Source organism: Mya arenaria, chromosome 12 (assembly GCF_026914265.1).
Source record: "Mya arenaria isolate MELC-2E11 chromosome 12, ASM2691426v1".
Classification (NCBI taxonomy): domain Eukaryota; kingdom Metazoa; phylum Mollusca; class Bivalvia; order Myida; family Myidae; genus Mya; species Mya arenaria.
This window is the reverse complement of record NC_069133.1, coordinates 50,054,486-50,070,591: the sequence shown is the minus strand read 5'-3', so window position 1 is coordinate 50,070,591 and position 16,106 is coordinate 50,054,486. Positions and strand designations below refer to the sequence as shown.

At 34.9% G+C, this 16,106-nt stretch overlaps 1 protein-coding gene across 1 annotated transcript; it reads right to left on the bottom strand.

Annotated features, from left to right (window-relative positions):
• Positions 1 to 1,296: 1,296 nt before the first annotated feature.
• LOC128211858 (uncharacterized) lies at positions 1,297 to 16,106 on the bottom strand. The gene is made up of 4 exons (XM_052916961.1): positions 15,883 to 16,106; positions 12,841 to 12,909; positions 3,952 to 4,170; positions 1,297 to 2,700 (listed from the first exon to the last, which is right to left on the bottom strand). The coding sequence occupies exons 1-4, from the start codon at positions 15,935 to 15,937 to the stop codon at positions 2,468 to 2,470; spliced, it is 576 nt and encodes a 191-aa protein (XP_052772921.1). The 5' UTR covers positions 15,938 to 16,106; the 3' UTR covers positions 1,297 to 2,467.

Below are 16,106 nucleotides of genomic sequence, written 5' to 3'. Positions count from 1 at the left end.
GAAGGGTTAATGCCCTTTAATTATAGATTTTACCTAAAAATCGGTCTTGTCCGATTAATTATTGTATAATTCTCTGTCCAATCAACACTCAATTTGGCAGAATGTGTATGGGAATGATATTTTGCCAAAATAATAAAATAATTTTTAGACAAGTTTTTTAACCAGCTATATTGCTTCAGTCGCTCAAGGGGAATCGCCCTTTATTATATGAATTACCTAAAATCGGCTTTGTCTAATCAATTACTATATGAAGTTTGAAGTCAGTACCTTAAAAACGTGTGGAATTATGGAGAGAATTAAAGAAAATAATATTTCATAACCAAAGGGCAGCAACTCAAAAATACTTTTCACAAAATAGAGTTTGTTTTGGACAACACTTCTCCAGACACAGTCAATATGAAGATTGAAGCCAATACCTCAAAAACATATGTAAGGTTGTCCGGTTAGCGCAGTGGTTAGCGCACTTGCTTCCCACCAATGCGACCCGGGTTCGATTTTGGCCTGGGCGTATGTGAGTTTGGTCAGTGGTCACCAGGGCTTGGAAAAGTGGGTTTTCTCCAGGTACTTTTGTTTCCCCCACAACACAAGACCACGCTCTCGAGCAATATCTTGCCAACGAGAGTGACTTAGTATAAGCTATCATAGCTTTCTTCACAATCGTTTAAACTAAACATATGAGGTTACTAGTTATGGAAAAAAGTAGACTGCTCCCAATATCCCAGGACGGACAGACATACGGTCGGAACAATGTGTTTACTGTATAGCTCATTCCACCAAATGGCGTGGTAATGAATACTAATTTAGCGCGTGTGACATTTTTGCTAGACATGGGAAAGTCAGAAACATTATTTAAACATATTTTCTACTTTTTATAATATCCGCGAACTTATGTAACGCTTTTGGAACAAATGAGCCCATATTGCAAAATAATCCTGATTTGTCCACAACAACCGAACGGAAATGTCACATGTGAGATTTACTCAGTTTTAAAGACACAAGATACAAAATACTAAATACAAGATACAAAATACAAGATACAAAATACAAGATTCTTTATTAAAGTCGAGTATATGATAACAAGAAACAATAGCTCAATAAGCTATTTTCCGAAAATGAAATAATTGTATACATACACCAAGCATTCATAAAAGAAGCACATATTCCGATGCGGTTTAATATCTCTACACAGTGATTTGAATATTGTAATACATTCTTGGAAGTTTCATGTAATATAGACTTCAACGAAGAAAATGTTTGTAAAATGCATTTAGCTATCAGTAGTTTACGTTACGTCGGTCCATAAGTTGCAAGAGGCAATGTGCATATTGCAAAGCCCAGGTAATACTACCTATATAAATATAAAGGTTTGTGGAGAAAGCCAAAGGCTTAAAGGTATCCATTTCCTTCTTTGACTGGTATTGCCATCTATACATTAAACATGAGTCTTATATACACTGACAAAAGTTTGAAAAGAAAACGAGTCACTGAAACAAAATAACACTTAACAATACAAACGTGTTATTGCGTAATCCATGTTTTTAAACAGCCATGGTCCATGTTTATTAACGGCCAGAAAACAACAACAACAACAACAATAATAATTTTATATTTAGAAAATAATCAGCAAGATTCACTACCAATACTCAGATAGGAAAATTAAAATGAAATGATGATTTACAGTTTTGCCAGAACTCCAAGTTGGGGCAGTTCTTAAGTACAACATGTTTATGTGCATAGTCTCAAGTCTGAGCTCAAGCGCAAGACGCAAAATTTCATTTTTATTGTAAATTTTCTTCATGGCGAGTGTTGATGTGAAACTTGAATCGTAAATCTCGTAACCATAGTTCTTTGCGAAAAAGTCATGTAAATGAATTTTCTTCAGATTTTAAATATTTCATTTTCGGAGTCTGAGACTGTCTTTAGACTCTTCGTAAACCAAGGTGATATTACATGTACTTAAAGCTAGGTAGTTTAAGTTGATATTTTGTATTTTCAACATTTTAAAGTTATAGCGTAAAACAAAGAGCTCTTTATGTTATTAACATCAACATCATTTAACTAGTTATTAAAGAGAGAAAAGAAACCGTGTTGTTTATAAACAACACGTATTTATCCAAGTCTTTAACCCAAGATGGAAACATATTAAATTTACGTTTGGAATCTATACTTGAAATCAATATATAAATATATAGCATGAGTATTTTTCTCCATTCCAATCCATTAAAATCCGTATCACTTAACAAAATAAACACATTTACAACAAAAACAATTACAAAAATACTTGTCTTATGAGGTATTTAGTGTATGCAGTTTTCTTCAAGAGTTCTCTCCACTTTAGTAGCGAGAGAGATTTTCATCTGATTTTATAAAACTCGTACAGGTATAAACGATGGAAAAGTCGGTAATGCGGTAATAATCTGAAAGATACATAAAGAACTTGAATGAAAAATTTCTAACACGAGCAAAATCAGCCGTTTAAATTTTGCGATTCTTTCGCCTTTGCCAAAACTTGGCGCACACTGCAACCAATAGCAATTAACCAGAATGCAAAGAATATCCAGTCCATGGTCACCATAGCAAAAGCAAAGGTCAAAGTCGGCTTATGGCAGTCGTCAGAGCAGCCCGTCGTAACGTTTCCAGCACAGGGAGTAAATCCGTCCTCGTTTACCTTGCCGTAGGTTGGGTAGATCCATACAGACCCTAAAGAAAGAAACGTTTACAATACTAGTGATACTAAATCCACGCGTTTGTAACCATGGCAAAAGCTAATGTGAAGGTCAGGTTAGGATAGGCATCAGTTAATTAAGCATGTTGTCAAGCTACATTTTGTTAAGCTATCTTTATACATTGCTATTAGTCTAAATACGCTGGGTTGACTCGTATGACCCTAAATGGGTGATAATAACATTTTGTTCGTACAAGTAATATATTGATGGGACATAAGCCATCACCTAACTTGACCTAGATTACAAAGAGACAAACATTCGAACAAAGTGTCATAAAAACATGCAGACAATCTTATCTCGTAAATGATAAGTTGTTGAGCATTTAGACCGGTTGTCCTATTTTTTGACGCTAACATGACCCATAATCGAACTTGACCTTAAGCCATAACGTTACACATGCTAACATTACTCTTAGTCGAACTTGACCTTAAGCGAAAGAGACACACACGCTAACATGACCGAACTTGAACTTAAGCGACAGTCACACATTCTAACATGACCCATAGTCGAACATGGCCGTAAGCGCATAGTGATATACACGCTCACTTGATCCCGAAGTCGAACAGGACCTTAAGTATAACAGATACACTTAATATCACTACCCCAAAGTCAAGCTTAACCGTGAGTGTGTAGAGGCACAAACGCTAACATGAATTGCGCTAGTTACTTACTCTTTATTCCAAAATGACCCATTTATTGAACTTGGCTAGATTTATCATAATTTGACCTAGTTACCTACTTTTTACCCGACATGCCAATAATCAACTTTGACCAGATTATATTGAAACAAACGCTCCGAGCAAGAGACCATACTGAACGGGTTTATTAACATGGTAACTTTCTTTTTGACCCGACAAGACCCACCCTCGAACACTCTGGTATCTTGAGTGTTAGCAAAGGTATTGAACGTTTGATCAAATTTATAAAGATAATTCTTATCTAAGTTTTATACATATTAGGAGGAAATGTCACATCAAGCTATTATTAGGATTTTCTGAATATTTCGCCTGGTGACCTACTTTGGAGCGGGTTTGACCCATAAGCAGTCTTGCCTTGAGCATTGTTTAAAGACCGGCACATTGTAGCCAAATTTCATGAAAAATAGGTGGGAGACGTGGCTGCTTGCATTTTAATAAACATATTGGTGACGTCTAACGACACGGGCGGCGAAAAACAACCCTGTACTTTAAATAATCTGACCTACACAGAAACAAATTATACATACCACAAATGAGCCATGCAAGATTAAACACCAGCGCAATCGCCCCACAGATGCTTCGCGCCACATGTGCGCAACCTCCGGTCTCCGTCTCCGTCTCCTCCTTCCCCTCTTCTCCCTTCGGTTTGCGCACCGTGCCGCTAAAGAAGATGGGGGCGACCCCGCTCACGATCAGCCAGATGGGGATAAGTCTCTCCAACGGACAGTCGTCTATGTGGACCGCTCCTGTAAAATACCAGTCGGAAAAAAATGTTATTTAATGAATACATTCAGAACACCTCGGCAATCTCCGCCACACGCCGAGCCTCGGATGTATGCCGGTGTTTGTAAAAGTAGTTCGCAAAATGAATGGTAGTGATATTAATTGAAGTTTAAACGTGTTTTATTACTAAGGTGCTCCGATTGACATGATTGGACATACGTATTGCATATGATACTTAATGGTCTCATTAGGGTCGAGGTGTGGCTTTATTGTTATTGCTTAATTCATAAAAGTTTGCCTAAATTCACGAATATAAAGGAGCAGGTGAACTCAATTTCGAGGAAAAATAAGTGCCTTTCAAAATGTCCTTTTTTTTCTAAAAAACATATTGAGCACAAAAAGCGTATTTTTTTCAACCGTTTAGACGGTACCATTTTTGGTTGCTAAGTATGACGTATTTTAGGTCCTGAAAGTCGAAAAAGATGTCTTGATAGAAAAATGGAAGGAATTGCGAACCGACGGTAAAGACACTTTTTTGTCTTTCTAGACGTATGCAACAAAATTGTACCGAATGGTTATAATATTTTGGATTGTGTGCAAAGAATATTTGTTAACATAATTAGAGAACATATTTGAAAAATGCACATTTTTCTGCTCGAGTCTGAACGCACCTTGCTGCTATATTATATTCTTAAATAGCACGATTCTCCATCGTAAATGTAAATACAGGAACCCCGTGTATGCTAAACAGCAAATGTATCACGACGCTCCGCCGAGTAGTGCTGTTGTAGACAAGATATCTTTTAGGATCAATTCAGAAAATCAATGTCAGCATTCGCCCCCCCCCCCACCGTCAGAGTACCATTAAGACTAGAAGACAGTTATACCTGTTAGTATCCAATACCGAAGGCCATCAGGTCATGTGGTTGCGGACATTTCTACTTTAAGATATCGGATCGGACGTGATGCCAGTTATAACCTAAGGCTTAAAACACGCTATAACAAAGTTGATGATGGAGCATAAACGCATGCTACATGTCAAATACGTGTGCGTAGGTTGTTAGCACAGGGGTTAGTGCTCTCTCTTCTCACCAAGACATCCCGGGTTCGACCCCTGGCCTGGGCATACGTGAGTTTGGTTGATGGTAACCATGCCGGATACGTGGGTTTTCTCGAGGCATACCGTCTCCCCCACAACAAGACTATACTCAAGCGCAACATCGCGGCAACCAGAGTGATCAGGAGAAGAATAACTCTCCCACAATCGTTGTAAAATAAATATAAAATAGTATGTGTCTTCAAGTTAAATCGGGATTTAGAGAAAACAAAACAAAACGAAAAAGCTCATTGTTTTGATCACTCATAGATTGGATAATTTAAAATGAATAAACCTCAGTGCCGTTTCTAGTACTGGCTTTAAAGAGGACCAAAACATCCATAAACTATGTAAGAGTCACAAGCGGTAAACTCTCTATCCGCCCATGAGAGTGTATGGCATTCGTAAGCCAACACAGCTTGACATCTAAAGTGCACTTAATGACAAATCTGTGTCAGTAACTTTTTCAATGGCAATCGGCAAGTGGACAGCAGTCAACACCATCAAGATACGACTTATATATGAACGTTTTTTGTTGTTGTTTTTTTAAGTTTAAACTCTTGTTTTTTTTCTTACAAGTTTATGTTCCATATAACAGGAATGGTCTAAGCTCACTATATATAGGATAAATGTTTGTTTGAGTGTTAGATCGTAATTCATTATATGCTTTCATGTGGTTTATCGAGATACATCAGTGAAATAAAATTGATATTTCACTGTTTGGATATTTTCCACTGTTTTGAAATTTAAGCCCGCTCTCGGTTCCACACAAACGTCAGCGCGCACAGGGGTAGGACACAACGTATGACGTTACGTGTGCATTCAAATTGGAGCGCTTTTTTAAAAAGAGTAATTAAATGACTTTTAATTTAAGGCATAAAATAAAAAAAAAAATGCTTGTTTCAGTGTAAGATAGTAATATATTTCACCTCTTAAACACCAAAAGTAAATATTTCAATCGTGGCTACGCCACTCGTGAAATATAAATTATGGTGCTCACTCGGTGAAATATATTATTTGTCATCGTATAATTTGCGTAATATTCTCATTTTGAAGAGGTTTAAGACTTGCAAACAAAGTTACTTTTAAGACAATCACAATAAACTTTTCGGTTTTGTGATTTTGTGTTTTTTTTAATTTTATTTATTATTTTGTATTGAGTTTATATATATATATATATATTATATCTTCATTCGAAATGAATGCATTATTAAATGACTTTTTCAGGGACATTTTCGTTTAATCAAACAGCATGTACAACACATAAACAAACCGACCAAAGTAATGTTTATACCTACATACTTCATATAAATACTTTCTAAGTAAAACATCATTTGGTCTATTTATAATCGTTAAATATTTACATGTATGGTCTCATACTATGTTTAGGACACATAGTGCATGAAATGCATCAATAATCAACATGATAGATTTGCACAACAAGGAAGAACTAAAACACTTAACCAAACGGCGCGTTTCAGATCTCAATGACTTTCAAGTTACAGCGTTCTTTTTAAATAGGGGATTCCAAAACAAATTAAATGAACAAGGAAACATCTTGAATCTTCAAAGCCGTTCAACAACGGACACTTGAAAATAAGTAACGGTAAAACTCTGCTATAAAACAGAGGCTGATTTTCATCCATTATAACATAAACGACTCTGAGGAAAACACACCGATTTCAAAAATGGAATTTTTTGTTTATTTCATTTTTGTCTTTCTGTGTCCAGTTGCTTACGCTGACGGACCAGATGATAAGTTTTCATACGAGTCGAAACTTTTGGAGAAAGTGATCCGTATGGAGATAAAGATGTCACAGCTGGAACAGGTGCTGGTGCAGACCGGGACCAAGTTCGAGAACCTCTTGATGAACGTCACGATGACATTGGAGAACAAAACGGCCGAACTGGACGTCTTGAAAGGTCAGGCGAGTTTGTTTAATTATGTATATCGTTTATACGTTACTCAGACCAGACGATATTTTTTTAACATAAAAAAACACACGAAAATTCTCTTTTTCTTCAAAGCAAAAAAGTCACCTCTTTTGTGCCCGCCAACGCTGAAAATCAGTCTAAATACAATATTTTTACTGGTGACATTATATTATAGGCATACTTCTTGTAATGTCATACTAGTATATAGTTAACGGTTGATGTGATAAGAGTAAGCAATACATATATTTTGATATGATGGTTTGAAAAAGCAGAACCCGGAAATTCTAATTTGGAGAAAAATAATATTAAAAACAATAAATATACGCGCTATTATATGTTGCTGTTTTTAAAATTGTATTCAGGAATCTTTTGTAATTCATACGAATATCGTTAACGATATATTGTTATTATCAATAAATATCTTGTCTTTGTTGGATGTGCTCCATACCAGTCCAAGCTCGCCTTGTCCTTGTAACTGTTATTTGTTTACATAAATGTCCGCAGATGGAGGGGACAACGAGTGTTATTTTGTACCAGATTACTTTTCGAGATGATGATAACTTAATTTAAAGGTTTTAATTGGGATAAAGCATTATAACATTAAGCATACGTGCTCTATCGAGCTCGAGATCTCGTGGGCTACGGCAATATATTTTTTGAAAACGCCGTTAGCTTATAAATGAAACTATTATATCAACCTTCAGATCATATGGACCTGCCCCTGGTAGCGTTCCACGCCTACGACCCAGTGGATTCAAGCCTGGACGCGAGCCAAATTCTCATACTAAGCACTGTCATAATGAACGAAGGGGATGGGTACGATAACGTCATCGGCACGTTCAGGGCACCCGTTGCGGGACTCTACTACTTCGCTGCGCACGTTTGTAACTACGCAACGCGTGGGTTCTATTACGAAATCGTGAAGGATCACGTAATGATTGCCAAGAGTGTGAAATATAACAACGTGCAAAGCGACTGTGGCTCTGTCAATGTCATTACCAAAATGGAAAGGGACGAACGTGTATGGATCACGTGCACTAGTGGCAACACCTCCCCACAACTGTATTCCAGTTCCAGTACCAGTTACGTCTATGGCAAAACGTCGTTCCTGGGCATTCTAATGCACAAATAACCATTGCAATGATGTCACAAGTGCACCAGTCAATTGTAGCCACGCCCCGAGGTCCAGCGTATAGCGGGGACTTCTTTGACTTTCGGCCAAGCCCGGGGACGAACTGCTTGTAAAATCCCCGCCAAATCCCCCGAACCCCAGGCACCCTAGTTAAGACACACTCTCCGCTATTTTTTGCGCGAAGAAAAATCCACCGCATTCACGTGGCACTGCGGTGCCACCTGGAAGGTAAAAACACGGCTATCACCGGTATACCCCCGGACCTGGGTGTCGTTGGGGGAGGGGTCGTGGTCATAATTGACTGGTGCATAATGGTCGGCTAATACACATGTTATGTATGTGATTGCATGTTGTTATTTGTATGTAGCGTTTAATATTTACACTGCACTGAATAAACCAATCGGAACACCTCGGCCATCATCCAACAGAATCTCGAAGCTTACCGGAGATGGCCGAGTTGTCACGATTGTTTATACACATTTCCAGTATAATGTAGTTGAGTATTTTTCACATTTTTTTGGAAGAGTCCTGTTGAAGGCGGATTGACGACCTTAACGACATTATTTATTGCCAGGCAAGAGTTATAGCATTATGGAGCCCATGTACACTGGATGAATGTGATGCAAGTCCATGTCTCCCGCATGGTTATATCCAGTCTTATGAGCGATGCTCTTTGCTTCAAATTGAATGCATACATTTTTATGTATTTTGTACACATATTTTAAGGTTTTTTTAACATATCTGTGCAGTTGTATTTAAGTTCAAGTTATATATATATTTATATGTAATAGTTTATTCTGAATAAAACTAAGTTGTAATGAGTGTGGTTTTATGAAGCTATCACGCAGAGCGTTCTTTTACGTTACTTCGGTACCAGTTTAAAGGTACGCCCATGTTTTTGTAAAATGCTCTTTTTGTATGACGAAATTAAAGGTGGCAAATCATTCTAGTGTAAAAGCTCAAACCCTTCAGCAATTGTTGATATTTGCTCAAATATCGTCTTTGAAGACCACTATTTTCATAGGCCATGTAAGCGTCAACAACACAATTTGTCACTTAAATACGGCTGGTTGGTTGATAATCACGTAATGTATGTTGATAATGAATTACTAAGAGGTAAAAATATCCTCAACTTTTAAAGACCCCGGTGGCCTTGTGATTTAGGTGGCTGTTGTTTTGCTTTACCGGCATGTGTACGCGCCTCACTAAAACCAATATACTATTAACCTTATTGTATTTTTTCTGCAAACTTCGATACCATAAAGTAAAATAAGGATACATAAGTGTTTTCAGATGACTTACCGGGATAACCAATTTTTGGTCCAAAACATGAGAGAGTCACTTTATTTGTATTTTTTTTATTTTTTTCGATACCGTATAGTAAAATAAGGTTAAATAAGTGTTTTAAGATGCTTAATATTTAGTCCAAAAACATGAGCGAGTACCTCTAAAAGTGTTTATATGGCCATATTTGGGTCATGTTTGAATGAAGCGTTACGTAACGTAGCTTGTGACATAACTTCAAGTGTGTCTCAATCCATAAATCAGTCCAAATAAAAACGAATAAATCAGCCTAACCTTCAGCATGTCCCCCTAAAGTAATAATGCTTTATACCATGAAAAGTTACTTTTTCAGAGTGTATTTTAAAACGGAAACAATTGTTTATGGCGAGATGCTTGAAAAGAACGCACATAGTCATAATATAATGTCAATATTTGAGTTATTTACAAAATAGTTAAACATCCACAGAGACCATTTTAAGAAGCAGTTTAGAACAATTCAAGCTGCTTGTGTACAATATTAACTAGTAATATATCAAAATATATACTTTTAAATTGTGTTTTCAATTTAAGAAACATTTTATTATAGAATGTACCTTAAGCATATCACCTTTTACAAGTGGAAAAAAATACGGAAATGGTTGATTTAAAGAAAAAAGTAACAGTTTTGATTCAATTGCAGCGTTTGACGGCTTATCCCGCGGTTTCAAAACGTCACTATAAAATTGAATATCACGTGACTTTATTTTTTTTAATTGACAGCTTAATTATATTAACTTGAAGAAACGAAGGTAATAAGAAAATTATACGGGCATGCTTATTGCATAGTTGGGTTACGTGCAGTCCCTGCATTTTATCATTCATATTGTTATGAATTGTCATTGAATTTTTGAATTTAACCGTTTCTTAACAGTCATATTATTTGAATAAGCAAAACATCCTCCTAAACTTGTTTTCTGAACTTTGATGAATCGCGTCATAAGGTTCGTAAACCAAGTTGAAAACCCGTAGCCAACGAATATGGGGACAAGTTATTTAATACTAGTAGACAAAAATTGTGTCCAAATGTTTGTAATAACGGTATAAGACATAGGTTGTTTTTTGTATCTTGCTTCTCCTTTTTCTTTTTTCAGTTTGTTTCAGTTGTTTGTTCATAGATGTTTTTTTAGCAAACCCATTGTATAGTTTTATATTACAAAAATAATTCTAGTTTAAACTTTATTTAATTTTACAACGATTGTGAAACAAGCTATAACAACTTATATTAATCACTCTCGTTGGCACGATGTTGCGCGAGAGTGTGGTCTTGTGTTGGGGGGGAAACCGGAGACCCCGGAGAAAACCCACTTGTCCGGCTTGGTGACCACTAACCAAACTCACATGCGCCCAGGCCGGGAATCGAACCCGGGTCGCCTTGGTGAGAAGCGAGTGCGCTAACCACTGCGCTAACCGGACAACCAAAAATAATTCTGGCGATCGATTTTGATCAAGTGGCACTCCATGGTTCAACATTGAAACCTATTCCAAACTGACGTTACGTTTCCACACGACGTCAATAACGTTAGAGTTACGTTTCTCCTACGTTTCATCATTAAGATTTTACTTCAGGTTATTTGACTTGTCGGTAAGGCCATACCAAATCGTGTCTTTGTTTTGTGTCCGCGGGTGAATAGTTTTAGGGTTTCCCCGTTGAAAGAAACAGAACAAATATTTCATATGCTCAATGATCTTGCCGAAAAAAAATCATTTCCTTTTTCTATAATTCCGACTACAGCACATAAGTGTCAACAACATACTTTATAGAATGTACTTGTATTCCTGGCATTTGATATCAGAATATGATGTTTTCTGTGTGATTCCCATGATCAACACACTTAAATACAAGTTTTATTTGATTACTTTTTGCAATGGAAATCTATCTGACAATTGAGATTGGTACAGAAGGAGGCTCTGGTGTCTCTATTCCGCGTAGGATGTCGCCTATTTAGTAATCGTTTTTTTCGGGGTTTCTTTTTATTTTTCCGGAAAGCTAGATTGGTTTTCGTACTAAGGGTTGACGCTTAACATTAAAACAATTTGGTATGGCCAAATGCTTCACCCGGGATAACAATGCTAGCATGATTAATAACTCACTGTAAATCGTATAGTAACATGACACTGGCTTTACAATTCACTCACACGAGTGACAAGGACAAGTGGGCAACTCTTTTGCCCATCATTGTATTTCGAAGGGTAGAAGCGGTCATGATCTATCTGGCTATTAAATTAATTAAATTAAAGCTACTTACAACCTTTTAATTTGTATCCCTCAATTTGCGCCGCAATTAAGTTTTGAAGTTATTTTATCTATTTAAATTTCTTTTTTGCTTTAAAGTTGGTCCACATCATCCGACCTTTAAAATCATATTTCGCCAGGAACTTTTTATATCTCGCTTTATTTAGTTCATACCTTGAGCGATGAATTTGAAAAGGCTCAATATGAAATAAATACCTGTCCAAAACAGATGCGTATTCAAAGCATTTTTAATTGCATGAGGAGGTCTGTCATTAGCTTAGTCTCCAAATATGGCCCCTGATGTAGGTTTTTTTAAGAATACAGTAATGAAAAAAAACATTTTCAAACAATCTGAACGTCAACATTAAGAGGAAATTTAACAACTTTAATCAGCGAAACGTTGCATGTAATTAGTCTTCGATTTTTTTTATTCTGATTTCAAAATTACAGCTATACAAAAGTTGTGGGGGATTTCGTCAGCCTATTTTAAAGATCAATGGGGAATGGGGATTTTGTCAGCATATCCTGAAAAACGGTGGGGAGGGGGATTTTGTCAACATGTCCTAAAATCGGTGGGGATGGGGATTTTGTCAGTATATCCTAAAACTCGGTGGGGAGGGGTATTTTGTCAGTCTATCCTAAAAATCGGTGGGGAGGGGGATTTTGTCAGTCTATCCTAAATATCGGTGGGGAGGGGTATTTTGTCAGTCTATCCTAAATATCGGTGGTGAGGGGTATTTTGTCAGTCTATCCTAAGTATCGGTGGGGAGGGGGATTTTGTCAGTCTATCCTAAATATCGGTGGGGAGGGGTATTTTGTCAGTCTATCCTAAATATCGGTGGGGTGGGGATTTTGTCAGTCTATCCTAAATATCGGTGGGGAGGGGTATTTTGTCAGTATATCCTAAATATCGGTGGGGTGGGGATTCTGTCCAAGTAACTCTGCACAAGTAACTTATGTTAAAACTCACTTACCCATGACTATTTTGGCAATTCCGATTCCAAATAGCCCCAGAACGACTCCAACTACACAGCAACATAAACCTAGAAGAAATTATGATAAAAGTCTGTATTAAATTTGGTATTGTAGCAATTGGAACACCATGTTTTCATGGAATAATCATCATCGATATTATTCATTTTGAAAAATAATTACATTATAATAATATATATTTCTAACGTTCCTTCTTTGATCAATATGATTTTATATTTTATATAATATGTTTAAAGTTAATAGTGCCGAGAAACTAGACTTAGTTTAAGCCGATAAATGTCATGTTATGTTCTGTCATTAATCATCAAGTTAAATGCAATGGTGTAAAAACGTATAGCATGTTGTAAATAAGCATATAAAAAAGCATATAACATGTTGTAAATAAACATATAATATGTTGTAAATGAATGTATATCATCCTGTAAATGAATGTATGACATGTTGTAAATAAATGTATGACATGTTGTTAATGAATGCATGACATGTTGTAAATAAATGTATGACATGTTGTTAATAAATGCATAACATGTTGCAAATAAATGCATGACATGTTGTAAATAAATGCATGACATGTTGTAAATAAATGTATGACATGTTGCAAATAAATGCATGACATGTTGTAAATAAATGCATCTCATGTTGCAAATAAATGCATGACATGTTGTAAATAAATGTTTGACATGTTGCTAATAAATGCATGAAATGTTGTAAATAAATGTATGACATGTTGTAAATAAATGGATGATATGTTGTAAATAAATGCATGACATGTTGTAAATAAATGTATGACATGTTGTAAATACACAAATTACGCATCGCACCGCATGTTGCAAACAAATGGATGAAATATTGCAACAATATGTATAACATGTTGCAAACTAATATATGACATGTTGCAAATACACGCGTGCCATGTTGTTAATAAATGTATGAAATGTTAAATAAATGAGTGAAATGATGTTAATACACGTATGACATGTTGCAAATAAATGTACGTCATGTTACAATTTTTTTTAATGTTGAGAATACACGCACTATATGTAGAAAATAAGTGGATGACATGTTGTGAACAAATATATATGAGAAACAATGTAAACAAATACATACATATTGCAAATAAATGTATAAAATGTAGCAAATAATTGTATGACATGTTGCAACATATATACATATACAAAAGGTAGCAAATAATTGTATGACATGTTGCAACATATATACATATACAAAAGGTTGCAAATAATTGTATGACATGTTGCAACATATATACATATACAAAAGGTTGCAAATAATTGTATGACATGTTGCAACATATATACATATACAAAATGTAGCAAATAATTGTATGACATGTTGCAACATATATACATATACAAAAGGTAGCAAATAATTGTATGACATGTTGCAACATATATACATATACAAAAGGTAGCAAATAATTGTATGACATGTTGCAACATATATACATATACAAAATGTAGCAAATAATTGTATGACATGTTGCAACATATATACATATACAAAATGTAGCAAATAATTGTATGACATGTTGCAACATATATACATATACAAAATGTAGCAAATAATTGTATGACATGTTGCAACATATATACATATACAAAATGTAGCAAATAATTGTATGACATGTTGCAACATATATACATATACAAAATGTAGCAAATAATTGTATGACATGTTGCAACATATATACATATACAAAATGTAGCAAATAATTGTATGACATGTTGCAACATATATACATATACAAAAGGTTGCAAATAATTGTATGACATGTTGCAACATATATACATATACAAAAGGTAGCAAATAATTGTACGACATGTTGCAACATATATACATATACAAAAGGTAGCAAATAATTGTACGACATGTTGCAACATATATACATATACAAAAGGTTGCAAATAATTGTACGACATGTTGCAACATATATACATATACAAAAGGTTGCAAATAATTGTACGACATGTTGCAACATATATACATATACAAAAGGTTGCAAATAATTGTACGACATGTTGCAACATATATACATATACATAAGGTTGCAAATAATTGTACGACATGTTGCAACATATATACATATACATAAGGTTGCAAATAATTGTATGACATGTTGCAACATATATACATATACAAAAGGTTGCAAATAATTGTATGACATGTTGCAACATATATACATATACAAAAGGTTGCAAATAATTGTATGACATGTTGCAACATATATACATATACAAAATGTAGCAAATAATTGTATGACATGTTGCAACATATATACATATACAAAATGTAGCAAATAATTGTTTAACATGTTGCAACATATATACATATACAAAATGTAGCAAATAATTGTATGACATGTTGCAACATATATACATATACAAAATGTAGCAAATAATTGTATGACATGTTGCAACATATATACATATACAAAAGGTTGCAAATAAACGAATGACCTGATGTTAATAATTGCATGAAATGCTGTAAAACATTTATGACATGAATGCAGGAAATGGTACAAATAAATGTGTGACATATTGCAAATAAATGTATAAAATGTTGCAAATAAATGTATGACACATAATGAATGTATACAATGTTTCAAATAAATGTATGAAATGTTGTTAATAAATCTATAATTTGATGGATATAATTACATTATATAAATAAACGTATAAAATAATGTAAAAACATGTATGGCATTTTTTACAAATAAATATGAATAGTAATTTGTGCAAAAAAAATATACATCATCTTGCAAATGTTGTTATGATACACGTATGACATGTTAAGAATTAATATATGAATAACATTGTGTAAACAAATGTTCGACATGCTCTAAAAGAATGCAGGAAATTTTGTAAATAAATGCATGACCTATTGCAAGTAGATGTATGAAATGTTGGAAATGAATGTATGGCATTCTGTAAAAAAATGTGTATAATGTTGCAAATAGATACGTGACATTCTATACATAAATATATGTACAATAACAGACTACTTACACGCAGCTCCACATATAGCAAACCCCTTGACCGCACCGTTTTCGCCTTTCCCCATTACAGCCGTGAAATCGATTATATCAATCTTATTAAATAAAAACACGCTCCTATGATATCCTTACTTTTTTAGTTCGTGCATTTGTTAATAAAACAAAAAAATCAAAATAGCATTTGATGTTTTCTTCTTTTCTGTTTTCCGATTAAATGATGCATGAAATAAATCGATC

Coding starts and splice junctions, on each gene's coding strand:
- LOC128211858 (XM_052916961.1), bottom strand. CDS start 15,937: ATGGGGAAAGGCGAAAACGGTGCGGTCAAGGGGTTTGCTATATGTGGA. Junction 12,910..15,882: donor TGCTATATGTGGAGCTGCGT/GTAAGTAGTCTG, acceptor AATTTCTTCTAG/GTTTATGTTGCTGTGTAGTT. Junction 2,701..3,951: donor TCTTGCATGGCTCATTTGTG/GTATGTATAATT, acceptor TTCTTTCTTTAG/GGTCTGTATGGATCTACCCA.